General features: G+C 44.4%; 1 protein-coding gene across 1 annotated transcript in view; it reads right to left on the bottom strand.

Moving 5' to 3' along the window:
* FGD6 (FYVE, RhoGEF and PH domain containing 6) overlaps positions 1-21,070 on the bottom strand; it is a 214,078-nt gene that overhangs the window by 100,340 nt on the left and 92,668 nt on the right. Inside the window, exons 6-8 of the mRNA XM_069229102.1 lie at positions 11,243-11,394; positions 10,202-10,358; positions 8,177-8,264 (exon numbers count right to left, since the gene is read on the bottom strand). Coding sequence (XP_069085203.1) covers positions 8,177-8,264; positions 10,202-10,358; positions 11,243-11,394 — 397 coding nt within the window. The remainder of the gene's footprint in view (positions 1-8,176; positions 8,265-10,201; positions 10,359-11,242; positions 11,395-21,070) is intronic.

Genomic DNA, 21,070 nt, shown 5'->3' with positions numbered 1-21,070 from the left:
GTGTTGCTGCTGGTCACAGAGCCATGTCACAGGGAGGGCACCACAACGCAATCTTGTATTTTTCTCCCCAATTCTGAACTGTAAGGGGCGTGGCATATCAGCACCCTACACCATTTGTTACTTGGCCCCTCAGCTGGACAATGAGACAACGGCACCGACTGGTGAGAGTTCCTTTAATATTTTTTAATGATATGAAAACCACTGAACTCCATGTAGAGGGTCACCACCTATTGCTGCCACAGAGGTCAAAATGTATCACTTCACAAACCGATCGTCTACTGCAGCTGAAGCACCCTTCAGCTCTCCAAGGGCAGAACACCCCTGGTCAACATGGCAGAGCCAGTCAAAGGCCCAGGAACCTTCCACTGCTTGTCTTGTCCTTACAGGCACTAAAAAACACCATACCATGTCTGGGGGAATGTGCCCTGCAGCTCTAGCACTCAAACTTTCCCTCAGATACCTTGCAACTTTGAATAATTGACAGGACAGTAACATATACACTACCTCGACATCTGCAGAGATCTCCCCAAAGAGCTCAGCACTCAACTCAACCCACAGGGCTTCAGAAACTGCCTATGGACTCCAGCACATCCTCGTCTACAGAGCGGATCCTAGAAGCCCTGCCTCTCAGAGAGCATGGGTACTAGCTTCATGCACACGTACACTGAGTGGCTACGATGCAAGGGTTCGAGCACATGGCACCCCCCCCTGCGGCGTGCGGTATGTGGTGGAATCATTCCTTACATGGCATTCCTCCATCTGTTATGAGATCTGGGATGGGGCACATCTGGAGCACATTAGCACAGTGCAGAAGAGTCAGCTTTCATGTTGCACATCACGTTTCCAGAGCAGACAAAAAAGCCTTGGAGAAATGCCAAAATAATACAGGTAATTTAAAATGGTGCCCCCCAAATTAGGCACAGATATTTCTGTGGGCCACAAGAAAGGATGAAGGCAGGCTTCTTCGATTACACTCCAGTCTAACCAGCGCTTTCACAGTTTAAATGTGTCCACTGTGTACCAGGGTGCAGGGAAGATACAATGGTGGGAATGAGGCCAGGGAGTACTTCAAAAAATTCACTGTACAGTTTGGCCAACAGCAATAAAAAAGGAAATTGCATAATACAGGCATGCACTTAATGACTTACTTTGATTAAACAGAAAGTGGATTGCGTCACGGATGTTTTAGCGCTTGATCAGCAGTCACCATGCAATCTGCGCAGTCGCTGGAAGAGCCGGCCCGGACCGCTTCATGAGTCAGATTGAGGCTCTGGGGCATCCAGGTATGCACCATTTTCTCATCTGTGCCTCCACACACCTTTCCACTCCCACCATCTCAGATCCCGAGGCATCTCTTTTAAACTTGGTTATCTCTTAACATGATTTATTGTTAAGATGCTATTAGTACTAAATAAATTAACTGGAGACGGTCTCAACAATATTTAGAGGTACATCAACTGTGTACTGATTTCCAAACCAACATGTAAATGTATGTATTTTTATGCATGAAAGAATAGGGAGGGTGTCGATAGGATATACAGTTGGGGTTTTGTTTAGGTGTGTGCGAAATCTCGTCATTTTTATCCTACAACATTTTCTGAAATTGTACGAATTTTTGCAAAATTACACAATTATACTTTTTAAGTGATATGTGTTTTGTTAGTATCTAGTGCAACTTTTTTTTTTTTTTTAAGTGAGTGCAGAAGACTGGTTCACGCAGAAAATGTCTCTCAGACATTTTGAGCAAAACTTTCTATGCTGGTATTTTATGAAACATTTTTACTTGCAATATGATTTTGACTAGCAAATTGACACAAAATCATGTAATGCAAAATTTCTAGAAATTTCGTGCAACCAAAATTCAGAAATTTTGCAGATTTCACCAGTGTAATAAAACTCTTCATAAGGCTTAGCTTTTAAGCACTGCAGCGGACATCTTCCTTTTTGTGACATGATCTTACATACACGGACTAACCAGTTGTTGCTGGTTAGTAGCTTGGCTGGGTTCCCCTTCTCCATTTCTTCAACTAGTTGCCATTAAACTGCCAAAAGCCTGGCCCAGTAGAATGTATTCTGCCCTCACCTCTGTACATCCACTAATCGCGTGATAATGCGCCACTTTCGAAGCTGCTAAACACATAGGAGTGGATGCGTTTCAAGTTGGGGTGAGGGTGGAGTCCTGTTGCAAGGGAGGGGTTTTATCAGTGCTTAGAGAGAGGCTCTCACAAATACCGACAGTGAATGGCACAGGCCCCATCTGCGTAGATTTGCTGAGTCTGACAGGCAGAAAACAATACAGTGACGAGAAGGGGCCTGGCCACTGGTGCTGGAGAGCAGCCAGCACCTTTCTCTGCCTTTGTCCAGTCTCAGTGCCCTGTCCTTCTACCTTTGGCACTCTAATCCCCTACTTTTCCCTTTACCCTGATCATCTTTACTGGTGTATGAACTGTGTCTTCCCAGCTCAGGATGCTGTGACCTTCAGCCCTCCACCGCCGCACTATGGGAGGAGCCACACATGGCTTACCCCAATCTGCATGCTGCGAAGTGCGGAAGAGTACAGAACAAACACCTATAAAGCCAACAGGACTCGTCTTATTGATGTGCTGTCCCTGCCAATACTTTAGAATGATGCTGTGCAGCATTGTAAAAAAAAAATAAAAAAAAAAGGAAAAAAGCATAATGGCTCTGCCACATCACTACGCATGTGCACGCCTACATAATGACACCAGTTTTCTTTTCTTTTTTAACCAGTCCAATACGACGCATGCCACTTGGATTGGTAAATAAATAAAATAACAATTCATTAGTGTGAAAGTCCTTTTTGGAATGTTGAGTGACCTAGCAGCAAATGGCAACTGCCAGACCCCCAAAACAATGAAACTTAAAACATTTTATGTATACAACTGTGAGGGATGTAAAGCAACGTAAAACATATAGCTTTTTCACTGCATCATTTCACCACCTTTGTTTCACACGTTTCATAGGGGACATCCCTGGGGAGACTCAGGATCACCTATGAAGCACCGCTATGTGGCAGAGCTGCGGCTTCAGCTCTGTCTGCCTGCAACACCTAAGGATTTTAGCCAATTTTTGTCAAACCCTGTGATCTAAAAGACACATCAAATACACTGAGGGTGATGGGAGGATTATGTTTAATAAGCTTGACAACTGGCAGTTGCTCGGTGGGATTACAGCTCCTTTTTTTTGCCACTTGCATGCGGCTTGGTCCAAACTGAGGTGGCATGGTGGGCAAAAGAACATGGGTGGAAATGCTACCTAGAGTGATTGCCAGTGGTTTGCTATTGCAAGTATTCCCCCATCACCTTTGGTGTGTTGCTGTAACACCTTAAGTGGCAAGGGTATGCCCAGAAGTTGGTCCAGTGCTCACTGTGCCACTGGAAACAAGGTACACCCAACTGAGAGTCTCACTCAGGGCACAAACCAGTCTTGGGTTGGTAGTATTCCAGTTCATGGAGGCCCTGGCCTGGCAGTCTGGGCTGGACGGTTCATCTGGAGCAGGGTCCAGTCTGATTTGCATAAGGCTGAGTCCTAAGTGAGGTAATACTGTGGGCAAAATAAATATTTATTGGAATACTACCTAGAGCAAATGCCTGTGGTTAGACTTATTGCAAACATTTTTCCTGTCACCTTTTGTGTGTTTGCTGTGAAAGACACATCCCAATATTTTACTGCATCCCAATACTTTGATCACTCCAAAGTTTACCTCTGGCGGCTAGGCTCCTGCACTCCTGATCTTGTGATGAGTCACCACTCTCATCGACATCAGGCCCAGCAAAATAGAGTAATAAAAATAGTAACTGGGACCACTCAACTGAGTACTAGATCAATTAAAAGTTAAAGAGTTTTATTACAAAAATCTCAAAACGGGCATTACTAAGAAGTGCAAAATATATGACACGAAGGTTCAGATAAAGAGTATATAGTCAGAAATTAGAATTATTCTAAGTCCCAATAAGAAGCAATAAGTCATTAAGACAGCATTTCTAATGAAAAGGAAAGACTCCATCTAAATTGAAAGAGACCTGTGAGGAAAACGAAGTCTCTCAATAAATGGAGAGAATCCCCAGGCTCACTCCCAAAACTAAGGGATTTTAAACACATTTTATGAATACATGATAAGCAAAAACAGCATGGCACATAGGCATACTGAGCAAATCAGAATATAGATTGCCATAAAAAAATATAACACTGACTCATTTCTAAGGAAAAGGAAAAAAACTCCATCAGCTTCAATGCCAACAGCACAGTGCGGACTTGTGCAACACAATATGAAACATTTTACAAAGACTCATTCACTAGTGTAAGCTAGCATGCCTACATCGGAGCTTCAAGAGGAAGTGTCCTTCAGTTTGATACATCCAGTGCACAAAGAAAGTTTCATTCCCATAACATATTCTCTAAGGACAATAACCAGTTGTGTTGCAGCGTCCTGTGCTCTGCACAGACAGTGGGGAGAGAAGACACACAGACTGACATTGTTTGGGAGGAGCAAGATGACCAGAACACCAAAGCAGCATCCATATTAATAAAATGGCGTCCCTGCAAACATGTGGCACAACTAATCTACATTCAGAAACACACGTCTCAGCAACCTCAAACGTGTTTCAATTGCAACATTAATAATGCATTATTCACAACTATATTCATTATAAAAATCGTGAGTATTAAAAAATAATTTGTCATCCAAAATTGTGCATTTAGAAAAAGCTACCACACCCCCAACAATGGGCGCCAGAGGAGGATTAGAGGGAGTGTGCTGTACTTGCATGTATGGATTCGGTTCAGGGATTTACGCCGCTCCAGTTGGAAACTAAGTGCACCGGCCACTGCTGCAATGAACTCACCCTCTCATACAGTAATAAAAGGCGTAAGCATGTTAATGGGGAAGCCAAGAAGAGGAGAGCGAACAGATTTACAAGGCAGAACGTACCTTAAGTATGTACTTCCAGTAATGATCTATCAGAGAAAAGAAAGCCTCGCCTCCTGCACGTGATCATAAAAGCAGTCACTGCGACGCCATGCGGTCTCAACCAAACCTTCATTTCAGGCTACCCCAGCAATCATATAGGGCACCTTTAGATTTAACGATACTGGCTAGTACACAGAATAGAATAAAGGCAGTATTTATAGTACGCAATATGGCTTCAGAGTATCCATGCACTTTACAGTGTTAGAAACAGAGCAGCCAATGCCCAGCGGACCTGGAAGGATTACAGACAGACACGAGCTGCGGGGACTCCACAGGGACCTTTGAGTTTGAGACAGACCTCCGCAGCAGATTCCGATCAGAAGCTCGCCCATGTCACAAAAATCTACACTAATTCTGAGAGGACTGTCATTTAACACCAAGACAGTGCCGCACGCTCTAGCTCTCCTGGTCACCTTGTACAGATTGCCACCACCAGCCAAAAACCTAGGAACAGACCTGTTTGTATTTCACATGCGGGGAAGGAATGATCACTCTGTGAGGACCACCAGGGAGACCAAATCCTCGGCATCAAACCATTTCTGTATCCGGTCAAGAAGACCATTTTGTGTCAAAGAAACAAGGCAGAATCATGTTGGAACCGATCCTGGGGTCTAAGAGGGCACAATAATGCTGGCTTTGGTAATAAACTGTGTTGGGCCTCAGAGTTAAACAGGTATCTAAAACTTAACGTACCAGATTGAGAGTTGGGACAGATGCATACTTGGATTAGTGTCTACTCTGCCTTTTAAAGATAAAAGCCACAATAATTTTCATGCAGTGGCTTCCATAGGCAGGGCAGACCTCAGTGTGTGCTGCTGCCCGCATAGCCACCTTTTCTATAGCAGGAGGCAGAAAGCCCTCCAGTCTGTTGTGGCTCAAGAGGTGTAGCAGGCCTTTTGGGTGAAAGAAAAGGAAGACACTGCTAACCCCAACGCCCTAGCAGCAGGCAGAACTAGAAGATGGCAGTAGACGAATGTGCGGACTAGTCCACAGGAAGTGCTGAGAGACTGACTGGGCATGTCAACATGAAGTTGGAGTTTAGAAGCACCAGGGTGCTCTCCACACCCTCGGGTGTTTACCCGTGACTGCCTTCCCTGCCTCTTTCCTCTCAAAAATTGTGCAGCCTCGTAGGTCCAAGAGCTGATCAGGGCAACATTAGAGACCTTAGCTATTGAATTTTTGTCCCAGACTTCACAGCTACAACTTCTCCTGGGAGAATGGACCAGAGGCTGGACGTAAGGTGTGTTGACTGAGCCGTAGATGTGATGTAGACGTCCACGGAGAGAGTAAGCCACTCCATTTCTACGCTCCTCAGACTGGTGTTTATTTATTACTCTTCACAGGGTAAGGGCGATACCAGACAGTGAGCCAGGGTATAGAATCTGCATGCACCATACGCCAACACCATGATCCAGTCGCTCAGATACACCGAGCCATGGACAGTTGCACAATAACTCTCCTATCTATGGGAGGATGGAAACCTCTCCCAGCTCTACGGAACTGATAAAAAACACAGGGCAAGAAACAGTCACAGACTGGCGATACTCACCAGTGGCAGCTTTGAACGACACCTCCCCAAGGGGCACGTACGACACAATAGAGCAGAATGCACGGTCACAACTTTTACACAGTTTTAAACACGAGAGCACAAGGATGTCAGCAAGGATATTCTGCAGACTGAATAACTACGAACACACACACATAAATTCATATTAAAGAGCGTTGTGGAAGGAGTCCGACTACTGATCCCAGAAACCTACATGTCGAAAGCACCCATTTGAATTTGACTGTGGCTTGGGGTATTTAATAGAAGGCAAAAGTTCAGAAATGCTACTACAATACAACATGTTGGTCAGGCCGTGGTGTCTGGAGGTGTCCTGGAAACTACTGTAGTTAAAAGGTGGGTTGGTGGTAGGGAGGGAGGGAATCTGTGTTCTTAGGCACTCCATGTAGTGTAACAACTACTCTCAATAGGGTAACAACTGTGTTTATGTTTATTGAATTTCTAGGTGCAGCATACATCCTGCTCGTTAAAGGGGCAATAGAATACATATTAGAAGAAATGGTAAGCCACAGGACATTAATGGAAATGCAGCCAAGTGCTTTACGATCTTCTGCACTTCGGAATATGTGGCTTCTGGGACGCATCTGCTGGTACCGTATTCCCGAATTAAGCTACCTGCAAAGAGAAGTGACTTTTATTCTGGTCTCGATTTCCTGGCAGTCAGAGCGACAAGACGCGAAGTGTCTGTAGAACCAAGTGAACCAGCTGGATGATATGGCGCGTATTTGTCCACCAATGACAGTTCAGCTGGATACAATGCGCTCCTGAGCAGACAACCGCGGCGCAGCAGCCAGCGCTGGACAATGGCCAATGCTCCCTCACAACTACAATAGGCTCCACATGGGAGAATTATCGACAGACTGACGTCTTCGGATTAACACTTTGGAAAGCCAACGATAGATTGCACAAGTGCACTCTACTCTTGAGGAACAACCATGTATAGAAGCAATCTGGTGAAATTTAAAACGTGGACTTTTTAATGGCGGTAACGACCAAGTCTGAGAGATGATCTTGACTTGTATAACCTGTGTCAATCCTGGCATTTTTTACCCCAAATGTCTTCTTTTGTATTATAGCAAGTGGTGTAAGGAGTCCTAAAAATGCTTGACAAAACGAAGAGTTCACAGTGGAGTCTCGATAACGAGGTGGCAATATTTCCGTTCTGCTTCCATTTAGCGGTAATTTATTGTATAAATGCCACAGCTGAAGACACGGTGTGAAACTCTCTAAGGCGGCACCCAGACCACCACCTACCATAAGGACGATCTTCTGTTATCTGCATGCATGCAGCATTTAACTTCAAACAACTGAACTAAATAGTTTTTGACTCTGCCTAGTGATTCCTATCCACTACTCCCCTCAATACTACAAAAGTAGTTCTGCGGCCGTCCGTGTCTCGTGTGTATACATAATATTCATCCCTCACATGTACAGTTCTCAAACAACAAACCTGCAGGGAACTTTCTGTCTTCAGTTTATCGCTGTTGTCTGTACGAAGCCTGTCAGCAAGTACACTGATCCTCTATGAGCACTACAGGAAATATTGATAGCACACATCACCGACACAACAGAAACTCACAAGCCAGTGCCCTGGATTTGTAACGAAAGTGCAATGTGGGTACCTGTCAACAGCAGTCGGTACTGGGGTATCCGCTGCACAGGCTTGAGCAGGTAGTGCTTCAGTGCCAGATTTGCACAACGAGGGCTCAACTGAAAGGCAAACATCAAAAAAGAATCAAAGCAAGCCAAACCAAGAAACAGCACTTGTTAAACTCCGGTCTCATGTTCAAACATTGCAACTCTTGGTAATTTTATTCACAGCTGATGAAGTCAAAGCAAGGTCACAGCACAGACTGCACTGTTGACTCAGGATCTCATTCCAAGTTCATTTTTGCACGGACAACCATCAAATACTTTGGAAACCCCAATGAACACTACAGATGACAAATTATCGTCCAATCCCCTAGGCTTCCTACTCTTTGTTGTTGTGTACTTTATTTACAAGGATTCTGTTTCAAGATCCAAGGCAGCCCATTCAGGAGAACCCTCAGTCGAACAGTTCTTTCGTACCCAAATTCTTACTCTAGCATTCTTCTATAACAAGCCCGGGGATCCAGAAGAATACTGGGTGACTGCAGCAGACTGAGGGCCTCATTACGAGTCTGGTGGTCCAAGGACCGCCAGACTCGCAGTGGCGCTCAGACCGCCGCCAACAGGGGTGGTCTGACCGCCATATTATGACTGTGGCAGACCTGCCACGTTCTGACCGCCAGCATCGCCAGGTTGCTGCCAGCCGACGGCCTTGCAGTGCCAGTGGTCTCAATCCACCAGGGCAGCGCTGCTTCTGGATTACGACCCGCATTTGCACCAGCCATTGCACTGCGGTCTCACCGCCATGCAAAAGCTGGCGGAAAGGGATGCCAGGGCCCCCCCCCCCCATGGACAGCCCAGTCACGCTTTTCACTGTCTGAATTATGGGCAGAGAAAAACGCGGCGGGTGCTGTCGCACTCGATGCACCACAACATTGACGGTGGCTCTATTACGAGCTAGCGTCAGTGTTTTGGCGTGTTTCCTGCTGGGTCAGCGGGCGGAAACACTGTTTCCACCTGCCAGCCCAGCAGGAATCTCATAATAGGTACCGCGGAGGGACAGCCGCATATGCGGTCATCCCTATGCGGGACTCTGGCGGGCAGGCTCTGCTGCCCGCCAAAGTCATAATAAGAGCCCGAGTCATTCACTTTATTTTTAAACCACACTGAAGCGGTCCTGAAGTCTCACGATGCACTATATGAATGTAGTTTGCCTCTAACCTGCAACTCACTTATTGACTGTCCCAACAGTTAGTATGTTTTTACATTTCACAGAAAACCCATACTCAGGTCATAAATCACTAGCAAAACTCAAACCAAAGACACATTTACCCAGGTGTGAAGCTGCTCTTAATCCAAAGTGCCCCAATGACATTTCTGCACTGGGGGTAAACAGAGGTAGGCCAACCTACAGGGAAATCAGGAGATTCTCCAATACAACGATGCCTGTGAAAGGGTAGGTGTGTTGAGGCCATGTCAGTCACGTTTTAGCAGGGAGTCAACATAAGTAGGTGTGCAATAAACAGGCAGGTGAGAAAATGGACATGGACTTGCAAATGGGGCAGGAGTGCAAAATAAAGTAGTAATACAAAAGGGGAGGAGGTGGTTTAAAGGAGATGCACTATTATCGAAAAAACTGAACTTTACTCCTGCTTGAACAGATGATAGACTGTTTGCCTTCACTATTACAATGCATCTCCCGGATACTTAACCAGGGGCAATCAAGTCTCTCATTAACAACTGTTATGTTTACTGCAGAAAACCAAGGCTAAGTGGCTAACCTGAAAATAGAGCTGTGCCTGCCAAAATGTAAACAGTCTTAACCTCATTCCCAGACCACCTTAACTCTTCCCCTCAAGGCAGCACAAGATAGGGGTGTAACACAGGCTACTGCAGCCCCTATAGCGCAGCGGGGCCTCCCTCTAGGAGCCCCCCGGTCAGCAGATCCCTGACCACAATCTTCAGGGGAAGGGGTCTATCACTTTGTGTCACGCCGCAGCCTCAAAAAACTTCAGGAGAACCCAAGTGATGTAAAGAACTTGGAATCCAGGAATTACCTCAAACTCCTTCACCACTGCAGCAAAGCCCGGGTTCCTTTTACAGTGTTCATCCAGCAGGGCGATATTCCTCTCAAATTCTCTAATGTATGTCGAATACATTTTTAGATAAGGGCCTTTCGTCACAAAAATATCAGCAATTTTCTGATGTTCACTCCTGAAAAGGAGAAGGGAAAATGTTGCACACCTCTGCTTGTATGAAAACATCAAAAAGAGCAACAATATGCATTCCCCACTGAAAGCAAGCACCGAAGCCAGAAGTGGGGTCCAAATCTACAAAGAATGTTGGAAAATGCCTACAATTACAACTATGACAAATCTGACGATCTGAGCACGGAACTGCCAATTTTAATACGTTTTTCCTCTCGCAAGACTTGAAATAACGTTTTAAAAACTAGAAAATATAACTGAATTCTGCATAAAACATTTATTCTTATAGTCTGACTGTAGATCACGGAAATAAAATCTCCACAAACACAAACAAAACATTGTGAATGTGCCTGGGAGATAGCAACACTTAAAATTAAAACTACAGTTCAGAGTTACAGGATTTAAAGATGGTAATTATGAACAACATGCAACAGGTTATTGTGTACAGGGTACAGTGTGAGTACAGGGTTATAAGACCACAAATGCAAATGTTTTTTGTAGCCTTTTATCAATTTGGTGAAGGAAAAATCTAGCGTTTATCTAAATAGTAGTTGTGTGATCTGGTGCGTGTAAAATAATCTGATGGTATGTTATGTAACGTAACAAACTGAATGAACAGTAAATATAAGATTATGTTTTATTGTGGAACTTTTCCACAGGAGACATGACTACAATATAGAAGCATCTATGGTGCATTCCCTTTAAATTAGGATGTAATGGAGTTAGGCATTCCTAGGAGGGAAGTCATTTAGCTTTTCAAGACTTTTTTTTTTTTTTAACAAAAATGCATACAGCAGCACTAGTTGGGGGGTGAGATGTTTTCACTTATAATTTGAGACATTCTATGACTCATTGCAGGCGCCATTTTGTTAGCATAGCTTTGTATTTTACCAATGGGCCATCCTGTTCTTAAGTTCTCGAAGTACATCCCGGTTGAGTTCGTAGAGCTGAGGCAGGTAGTAGAGGATTTGGTTCAGTATCTTGTCCTCGATCACTGGCTTCCCCAGCTGCCTGGATGCGTGGGCGACTGCATTCCGAAAGTCCTGAAGAACATCCGCAGCAAGATAAAAAATAAACATTGGACATTCACACACAGACAAATCACTTCCTAATCCAAAAATACTTAGGAACCGAGCAAGCGCTAAGGCGCAAATGCACATTATTTTTGTACAATATATTTTTTAAAACATATCGATTGCGTGTTATTAACACAGTAATATACGAAAGTTCAGGTGCAGGACTTTCGAAACCCTAGGTAAATTATACTTTGCTGTTTGGGTGCTCCTCCATCCCTACGAAAGAGGCTGTTTAGGCAATTTGCACTCTGGTGACCTATTGTACTAATACCTACTGTAATAGTACCTACCGTTCTAGTGATCTAGGACCACCCTGTACTGAGATTATCAATATCTATTATTCAAGTGCTAAAAGTCAATTTAGTGTGCAGCATGTTCAATATAAAATGCTAAATTTTATTATCATTTATGCAAAAAAAATCTAATATTCTAATTCACAGTAATGCAAATAAACATTTTCCAAGTCCTGCACCAAGTGCAAAACCATCATGGAGGTTTTTCTTTTTAAATTGGTCTTTCTGTTGCTGTGTGCATCAGTATTTGACCTACTGGATAAGAGGTGAATCCAGACCCATTTCCCATAGAGGGAGCACATCAAGGGCTTTTGCAGGCTTACGTTTTTGCCTGTTCGGTTTGGAAAGCCTACCAGCATCTTTCCCTCGTGATCTGTGCTCGAACCACTACTGCCTGCATAAACTTTTCACTTTATTGTAGTTAGACCCCCATCTGCAGGTGAGCACTGTCCAGGTTCTCCACTCCGAGTGTCCAGCAGCTGTGGTGAAAAACACGCATTAGGATTTAGGGCCTGATTTCGACATTGGCTTAAGGGCTAATCTGGATATCCCGTCTGCCAAAATCTAAATCTCAAAGGATATAATGGGATTTGGATTTCGGCGGATGGGATAGCCGTTACTGTTGTGACGGACTACCTCGTCCACCAATATCTAAATCAGGCTCTTAGTCCTCAGCATGTATATCATGGTTGAAGATTTACTACTGAAAACCCATGGAGAACCAAAAGCAAATTGTAACACCTGGGGATAGACCCGGGATCTTAAGTAAAGCAATGGGACGCAGCAATAGCCCAACAGGCGGTAAAGAAACACTCAGAAAATACCCGCAGACAGGAAACATGGTATGTATCATCTCTGGCAGCTTTAGGAGTGAGAACCTGGCCTGGGCCTCTCCACTGATTAAACAGTGATCATAAGGAGTACCAATGGAATAGTGCCTGACTATGATGTACATTTACACAACTCAATGGTACCAAATGTATCAACCTGTTGAACCAGCAACATTTACATCATAATCTGAGCCCTACAATGGATGCGTTATCTTCCCATAATTTAAATTTGAATTTATAAAACAAAATGTATGCTCACAAAAGATTCCTCCGGGAAATGAAAAGTTAGCAGGTTGATAAGGGAGGAAAAATATTGTTCATCGAGAAAGATCTCTTGTTAAAGAGCCAGGCTTTACGTTTTTTTAGGAAGTGTGCCACCTGTCATTGCACGGAAAGTAAGAGGGGGTCTTCCATAATTTAGCAGCCGCCACCGCAGATGAACAACCTCCTACCCGAGCTGTATGAAACTTGGGAGGGAGAATTATGAAAGCAGTGGTAGATCTTCGAGATCTAACTTGAGTATGAAAATTGAAAAAATCTTGAAGTCTATGCGAGCCTGCACAGTGGACGGGTCTGTGAAAGTGAGTAACAGTCTTGAATTGAATCCTCTTTAGTATTAAAAACCAATGAGGGGCCTTCAGTTCAAACAACATGGAACAGTGTCTAGGAAGATGGAGTCATACTCTTGCTACCACATTCTGCACTAAATGAATTTTATTTATGAGTTTCCTTGGTAAACCAGGGTTAAGAGAATTGGAGTAATTCAGCCTAAAGGTTAGAAGGGAATGGATCACATTTTCCTGGCCGTAAAAGGCAGAAATGCTAATGACTTACGGAGAGTTTTTAGAAGGCCAAAAGAATTAGAAGTAACATTAGAAACCGGATGTCTGAAGGAAAGCTTATTGTCAAATTTAATTCCTAAATTCCTGACTCCTTCGGCAGGAGATATAGAGGGACCGAGCTCCGAAGGCCAACAGGAATCAGTCCAGTGTTCTATGTTTTTTCCATATATATATGAGCAATTCTGTTTTGGAAGAACTAAGCTTTAGATCGATTTTCAATCATCCATTTGGATACTGATATTATCAACTGCCTGATCCTACATTGAGTCGTGTCCTGGTCATTGGAGGAAGAAATTATCAATTGCGTATCATCCATATAAGTCATCATCTTGGAACTAAAGCCCCAGGCCAAGGCTATGGGTTATACATATATTAAAGAGGGTAGGACTCAAGGATGACCCCTATGGTATTCAACAGTCCAAGAGAATTGGGTCTGAGGAGAAAGGGAGGGAGACACACTGATTGAAACCTATTGGTAAAGAAGTTGGAAATTCATGCAAGGGTGGAGCCACCAATTCCCATACCTGCCAACCTCTGTGTTAGGATGCTGCTGACAGATCCAATATGGCTGCAGCAGTTCCACCATTGTACGTTATAAGTTTGAGATGTTCCGATACTGTAAGAAGAATGGATTCAGTGCCATGAACAGCACGGAAGCCAAACTGTGATGCATCCAATAAATTATTTGTTTCTTGATACAGTGATAGTTAACAATTGATGTGCATTTTCAGCATCTTTACTAGTGCTGGAAGCAATGAGATGGGTTTATATTTCTCTGGAATATTAGGATCATCATTACACTTTTTGAGAATTGGTGTAACATAAGATAATTTCCAGCTATCTGGCAAAGAGGCTGAATAAGTGAAGAGTTCAAAATCTGACAGAGAACGGGCGCAATCATGCCAACTCATAGACTGTTAATAGGGGGAGGGCACGGATCTAAGGATGAGCCTGATATGCAATTACTCATGAGAGTGAGCATTTCTGGGTATGAGATTGGAACAAAGTCTGCAAGACCAGCGGAGACATTAAGTCATGCACTGCCGAACCAGGGTTAATTTCATTAGTGCGTGACAAGGAGTTCTGAATATCAAGAATCTTATTTTTAAAGAATAAAGCAAGTGAGCTGCAGATATGTTGAGAGTGTGTAATTTCAGGGCTCAATGAGATGGAATGGGTCATTGATTTGACTATAGAAAATATGTATCTGGATGAAAACTGCAAAGCCAATCTGCTCTGCAAATGAAGGCTAAGGGGCAGGGTTGAGACATGAAATTGCACACCAAATGTGCGCTTGTGCAAATCTCACTTGCACAAGATGCTCAACGTTTACCAAGAGCATTTTTGTCTCGTAGACTGTGGAGGGGTAGTGAGTGATTTAGATATCTGTGCAAACAGCAAGCAGGCCTTATTACATGGGCCAATCATGTGGATTTATGAAATAAAGTGCTCCCATCACGCACTTGGCATAGCTGCTGCTGTGCCCAGCGACTGCCACAGCTGGCGCGGGCCCGTGTGCTCTTCCTAGGGAAAAGCGCCCGCCCCGAAGTGGGGGGGCGCGGCCCGTTAGGGGTCGGGCCTCCAAGGCCCTGGGGCCCTCCCCCCCCTTTCCTGTCCGGTCGGCACCTCTCGCCGGGGATATGCGGAATCTGCAGTGTTTCCGCCCTGACACCTCGCGAGGTGTTTAGGCCGGAAGTGGGCAGGGGAGGCGCGTCGTGGGGCCGACGTTGGTTGCTGGGGCTGGTTCCGACCACCGCATACCTGTGGGGGGCTATTTAAGAGCCCCCAAAGGAGGATAATCCTTCTTTACCTGCGTGCGACGGCCGGGACCTGCTCGGCGACCCGCTTTTGTCCCACCCACCCTCTCCTGTACATTGGCAGTTGGAAGTAAGGTTTGGAAATTGAGATATAAATGTGACTAGAAACAATAGGAGGGGGTCCCCAAGGTGGGGCCCCCGGGAGGACATCTGGGATGGGATCCTGAAGTTCTGAGCCAACCAGCGGATGTATACACCAGATCAGGGGGTAAGAGACCTCAGATCGCTGGGGGGAAGATAGGGCTTCAGCTCTTAGCTCCTCCCATTACACCCCAGGGCTGATTGGTGGCTGGAGGGGGGGGCGGAACCCTAAGCAGGAGGACAAGGTACGGTGTAGACAGGGTAACCGCCCCTCCTACGGATACAGGTGAGGCACAGGTCACCTGTGTGGTCCAATGGTGGTTTAGGACAGGAAGGGATCCGGTCAGGTTGATTTATGGTCACAATAAATTCTCGTTAACATGTAAATAAAATGTTTGCTGAAATGATTCATTTTGCTACACTTGACGTGTTGAATTTATGATATGCTTTATTAATATGTCTTTGTGAATAAAGATAACCTCTTCCAACGATAACAATCTTGTCGCTCCGTGTGTTCCTGGCGGGGGGAGCATGGGCCGTTTTGGGGGCCTCCGGACCCTAATGGCTTAATCCGCACCCACGAGTAAAACCGTGTGGTCCCCAGTACATTAATGGAAAAACTTCCTGAGAAGAGTGGGACAATTATTTTTCGTCAGTGGGCTACAGGGGAATCACCAAGTTTGAGGTCTGTGGAGTACATGCACATTTCTTAACTGTATTAAATCATCCCATTAGGCGCATGTTGAACTTCAATGAGGTGCATTCGAAGTCAAATGTGCCTGGGAAAAACGTCAGACTAACCCTAGTGCTAGTGCAGTGGTTGGCAGAACTTTTAGTTTTAATAGAACTCACAGAGTTTCATCGGCCTCACACAGTGATGCACATCTATATATATGCAAATTAAGAGATGTGTTTAGGGGTGCCTTTCCCCATCTCATCACCTCTTAAAAGCAACTGATCTCAATCGGGCCATCACGCAACACCGATGGTACAACCCCTTATGTAATGTGAACAGCAGGTCCCTTGTCCTGTGCGGGCACAGGTGGCTCTGATAGGCACACAGATGTGAATACATGCAGACCTACTCAACCTATCACGCCCTGATAAAATGAGCACTTGCTGTTTCTAGCTCCTAGGAACTTCAGGCCTGTTTCATCAAGAAGTGCATCTGTTCTAATATAATAACAGTTACCATTTTTGAAATTCAGCATACAGGTACAGAAAGATCAAACTGTCTATTTGTAAACAACACATGCAGATCTGCTGCGGCGACTTCGGGATAGGGAAAAAACAACTTTCTTAGTTCCAAAAACGAAGAGTTCCTTCCGTCACAAACATCCTGGCTTTATCGTGTAGCAGAAAACAAACTATTTCCTTAGATGCTGCAAAACAAGCAGAGAATTATAAACTTTGCCTGCATACACGCTACTCACACGTATTCCCCTTATTTTCATGCCTTTGACTAAATCATCCGAATACTTTGAGATGGATCAAACTTCACTGAAAAAGCTGCACAAATACCATAATACTTTTGATAGAAAGTGTGGATTTGGTGAAATTAAAAACCACTGCTAGTCTTTCGCAGATGCGATTCTCCAAGTTATGAGGCCAGACAAGGCCAATAAAGTCAACTTTTTACCCTTCCAAGGTAAACATGATGCACCAACTGAAGAGGGCGTGTGTGAGTGAGCATTCAAGAGGGATGGCACGAACCCTCCCGCACTGGTGACTTCATGAGACGAGTCCGCATCGAGTGGTCAGTGGCGTAACAAAGGCCCTAGCACTCCAAGGGACCCCCTCAGCACGGGCCCTGAGCCTGAGAGCTCCCGAGTAAATTCGGAGTGGGGAGCTCTACATGTACTTTGCAGGTGGGGGTTGGGAGGGGGTCTCTAGTTTCGTTACGCCCCTGCGTGTAGCGCCTGGGACAGGGCAGCTGCAGGGATAGCTGGCAGTTCTGAATGAAAGGCAGATGGAAGGGGTGGGGGTGTGTGAGGGGGGGGGGGGGGCAGAGAGGCAGGATACCCGAGCGCCAACGTGCGAGAGGGACTCGGACCAGACACATCCCAGGGTTGGGGCGGGTCTAAACACTTGGTCCTCAGACCAAAGCTTGGGACAGCTGTTCCGTATCTTCTGAGATGGGTAACATGCCCACTGGTGGCATCTCAGTTTGATGACTGCCGGGTGATATGGTTTGTTGCTGCCACTGGGCTGCAGTACGGCCATTTCACTGGATGCTCCGAAAGGGGAGGAGTCTTGTACAGCTAAAACAAGACAGTGATAGCTCCACTTTATTTTGATTGTACGAGTTCATACTCCTTGGGCCCCCTCCCCTTGCTTCACTTTTTTCGAGACTACCACTTTTCGGGAAACGCCCCTCTTGCTATTCTATAGGCCGGTGTGGCTAGCGTCACTCGAGGCAGTGGGAGCTATGTTCAGTGTTCAGGTTACAGTAGAGTCTGTCAGTCCCATGGACCAGGCCACCTGCCGCTCTCGGAGCCCGACAGCTGCCAGGCCGGGCTCGCCACCAGGAAAGCAGCCCTCGCCACCAGCAGTGCACAAGCAGGGCTCCGATTCCCCACAGTGACAATGATGCAGGACTTGTAAAGTGACAGGACCGTCAGCAGCTAATGACACAACAGGTGTGCAGGCCGGCCTGAAACTCACACCGTGTTCTATAAATGGCAGACAAAGGGTTCCGCAGCACATCGGGCGGGACCGACAAAAACAAACCAAACTCATTCAGCCACACCAGATACAGCAAGGTAATTTTTTCCCTTAAACATCTACCTTCATCTTCTCCCAGAGTGCGCTGTAATTTTGTGGTAACACCAGAGACCACCCCTGACAAGTTCGACCTGGCCGCAATGCTGCACGGGTAGCTTTAAGACCGGAACACGACACCCAAGGTGTGTCCTTCAGGGCTAAACACACTTGACTACCAGAGGGACCTAGCATGTAAGAACCGACCACAGGACATTAAGATGCAGAGCTATTTCATCTTCAGGTCCACGTCTGTGTGGGCTCCTGGGACATATAACTTCACTTTAGAACTGTCCCCGCGCACAGTAGGAGGCAGGCTTGCCAATGCAGCAACAGCATTATGATATGAACCTGCACTGTGAGTTTGTGTCTAGAAACGTCCAAGCACAGAGCAGAGGACGCGCAGGTGGCTCCATAAATAATGTCTGGTTTCCTGGGCTGCCCAGGATGTCCGCTCAGCGCTCGGAGGAAACGCGTGGCCTTGGCCCCGACGGGTCAGTGCAGCAGAGAGAGGGGCCTGGCTGCCGCCAACACTTCAAGGCTTTCATGCGCCACATTCGAGATCACAAAAAATAAGAAAGGAGTAGTCAGCGGGAGGTAGGAGATGCAGAAGATGCAAACAAAAGGTAGTATTTATGAAAATACGCCACAAAATGCACCAGTTTCTCCACTTAAAACCCCCAAGCGGAGGGCCCCTCAAACTCCCCCAGTAATGGTTGGGCTCTCTTGTTTCGTTAGGTCAATCTATGCAGAATGGGGGTTGGGAAGCCACGTTTTCCAAGGGCTGTTTTTGGTTCCCAGTCCGACCCTACTGAGTACATGTTTGTTATTGCCTACAGTGGGGATAATGGCTGGTATGTACATTTTTCTATAAGGCTTTGTAATGTTCATGTAGGATATGTTTTTCTAACATCATAACTGCAATATCGGATATAATATACGTGGAAACATTTATAAACCAATAATATAAACAATTAAATATCATCCGTGTAATCACATATAGCAAATCCACAAATGGCATCACATTCGAATATTATATAAAAACGCTGTATATAGTCTCTCCATAAATCAAATATGTAATTAAACATGATAGTACCTCTAAAACAATTGTTACACTATACATCGCTTACTATTTAATCCTAGGTGCCATATGGAGCTCATTTGCAGCAGTATAGTGCAAAATCGTCACAACATAAAATTCAGCCTGAAGCTAATTAATTACATGTAAGTTTCAATATCAAATGCACAATATCATAAAATATTTCTCAACGTTGGACATCTAGCCCATCTTAACATACTTCATTCATGTTCATTCTTTGTCCTGTATGCAACATAATTTATTCTAATAAAGTTAATTTAACCTTCTAGATTTACATTTTTGGGCCAAATTTAAATCTCACTCTTCGCCTTTTGTTTTTTGGGTACAAATGCCCACAAATATAAATAATGAGGAATCACTTATATGATCTACTTTGTAGTGTAATGCTATGGAATATTTTCATTTCATTCTTTCAAATACGTCCTGCTATTTTAATTTCAAGTTGTCAAATGGCACTATCAAAATATAGGAAATCCATACGGCATTGTAATGCATGAGCTTCAAATTAACTTTTTCAGTTAAGAACTGTTCTGACACTAAAAAAATCAATTGCTTCTACATATTTCTCTGCATTTGTTTAGGGAAAGGTCACACGTTATATTTGCCACAGCAGCAAAAAATATTTTTTTTAGGTAACCAAGAGACTTGTGGGCCAGAGGGTTTACAAAGGCTACTGGTAAATTTATCCTTCAAACTGGTAACTCCAAGGAAGGTTATTTAGACTCCAGATAATACATATCTACTCAGAAAGAGTCAAATCCTTATAGATGTCAATGTTTATTAATACTTTGACAACTGCTGCTTTGTCTGTGAAACCTTTCAAGAAATACATCATACTGCCCAATACCTTTATTCCCGACCGTTACACGCTCCTTCTTATCCGTGTTCACTCTCTCCCAAGCTTTTGTGATGATAATCAATGAGTACCCTCTTCGTCCAAATCTCAGCATCATATCATTCACTACCTGCATATAATCTCAACTGTTAATACAGTTGTTTTCCTTTCCACTGGGTATTGCTGCAATAGTACAGTGTGGATGGCAACCCTGAGCTATAAGCATCACATTTAAAGAAGGTGGTTTTCTAAAAAAAGGACACAGGCAATTTATCATTGTGTATTATTATAACACATAAATCAAAGAACTCTAAACTCTCATTCGATTCATTCATTCATTCAGTGCCTTTGGATATAGCGTAGGTCAGTTTCAGACCCCATGGATTTTGAATAAATTTCTGCATGCATTTCAACAGTATCTTGAGCTCCCTACTACAGTCTATATACCTGATCCAGATCTGGATATCATAGCTCTACTCTAGCAGATTTTAGGACCAGGCATGGGGGTACCGTGCTGCTGAATACACAAAATACCTTCAAATAGGACATAATTATTAGTCAAGATAAAGGCAGCCATGTCAATAAGTATGCTAGTATGATTTATAAAAATAACAATTAGCAAGTGCGTCCTGTGTCCTTCTCGAGTAATCTGTTAGACAGATGTGGCATGTGACAAAGGTACAGCGGAGTCCTCTTCAGTTGTATCCTATCCAAATAGCTAATCTACTGAACGGTATCTTTGATGCACGCATACACACAACCACATGAAAACACGTAAGCCTGGCTTACTGTCGATAGTTTACGAAGAATCTTTCCTTCATATAGGCTCAAGAATGACCATTTGTCAAGAGGGATGTTCTCAAGTGCATTTGTGAGTGAAGGCAGAATTGTTAATTTTAGATTTTGAATAAAAACCTAAAGTGTCTCCTGCCAGAAGAATTATAAAATGTATTTAAAGCACCGACGTGTAGAAAAGATTTGGTTCCTGAATGCGAAAAACTTAGCTTATTTAAATTCTGAGAGATTATCTAAGTTCTGAAAGAACACTCTGCCCAAATAGGTACAAAAGTTCACCATTTCTAAGCA

Source organism: Pleurodeles waltl, chromosome 4_1, assembly GCF_031143425.1.
Source record: "Pleurodeles waltl isolate 20211129_DDA chromosome 4_1, aPleWal1.hap1.20221129, whole genome shotgun sequence".
Taxonomy (NCBI): domain Eukaryota; kingdom Metazoa; phylum Chordata; class Amphibia; order Caudata; family Salamandridae; genus Pleurodeles; species Pleurodeles waltl.
This window is presented reverse-complemented; position numbering and strand designations above follow the sequence as displayed.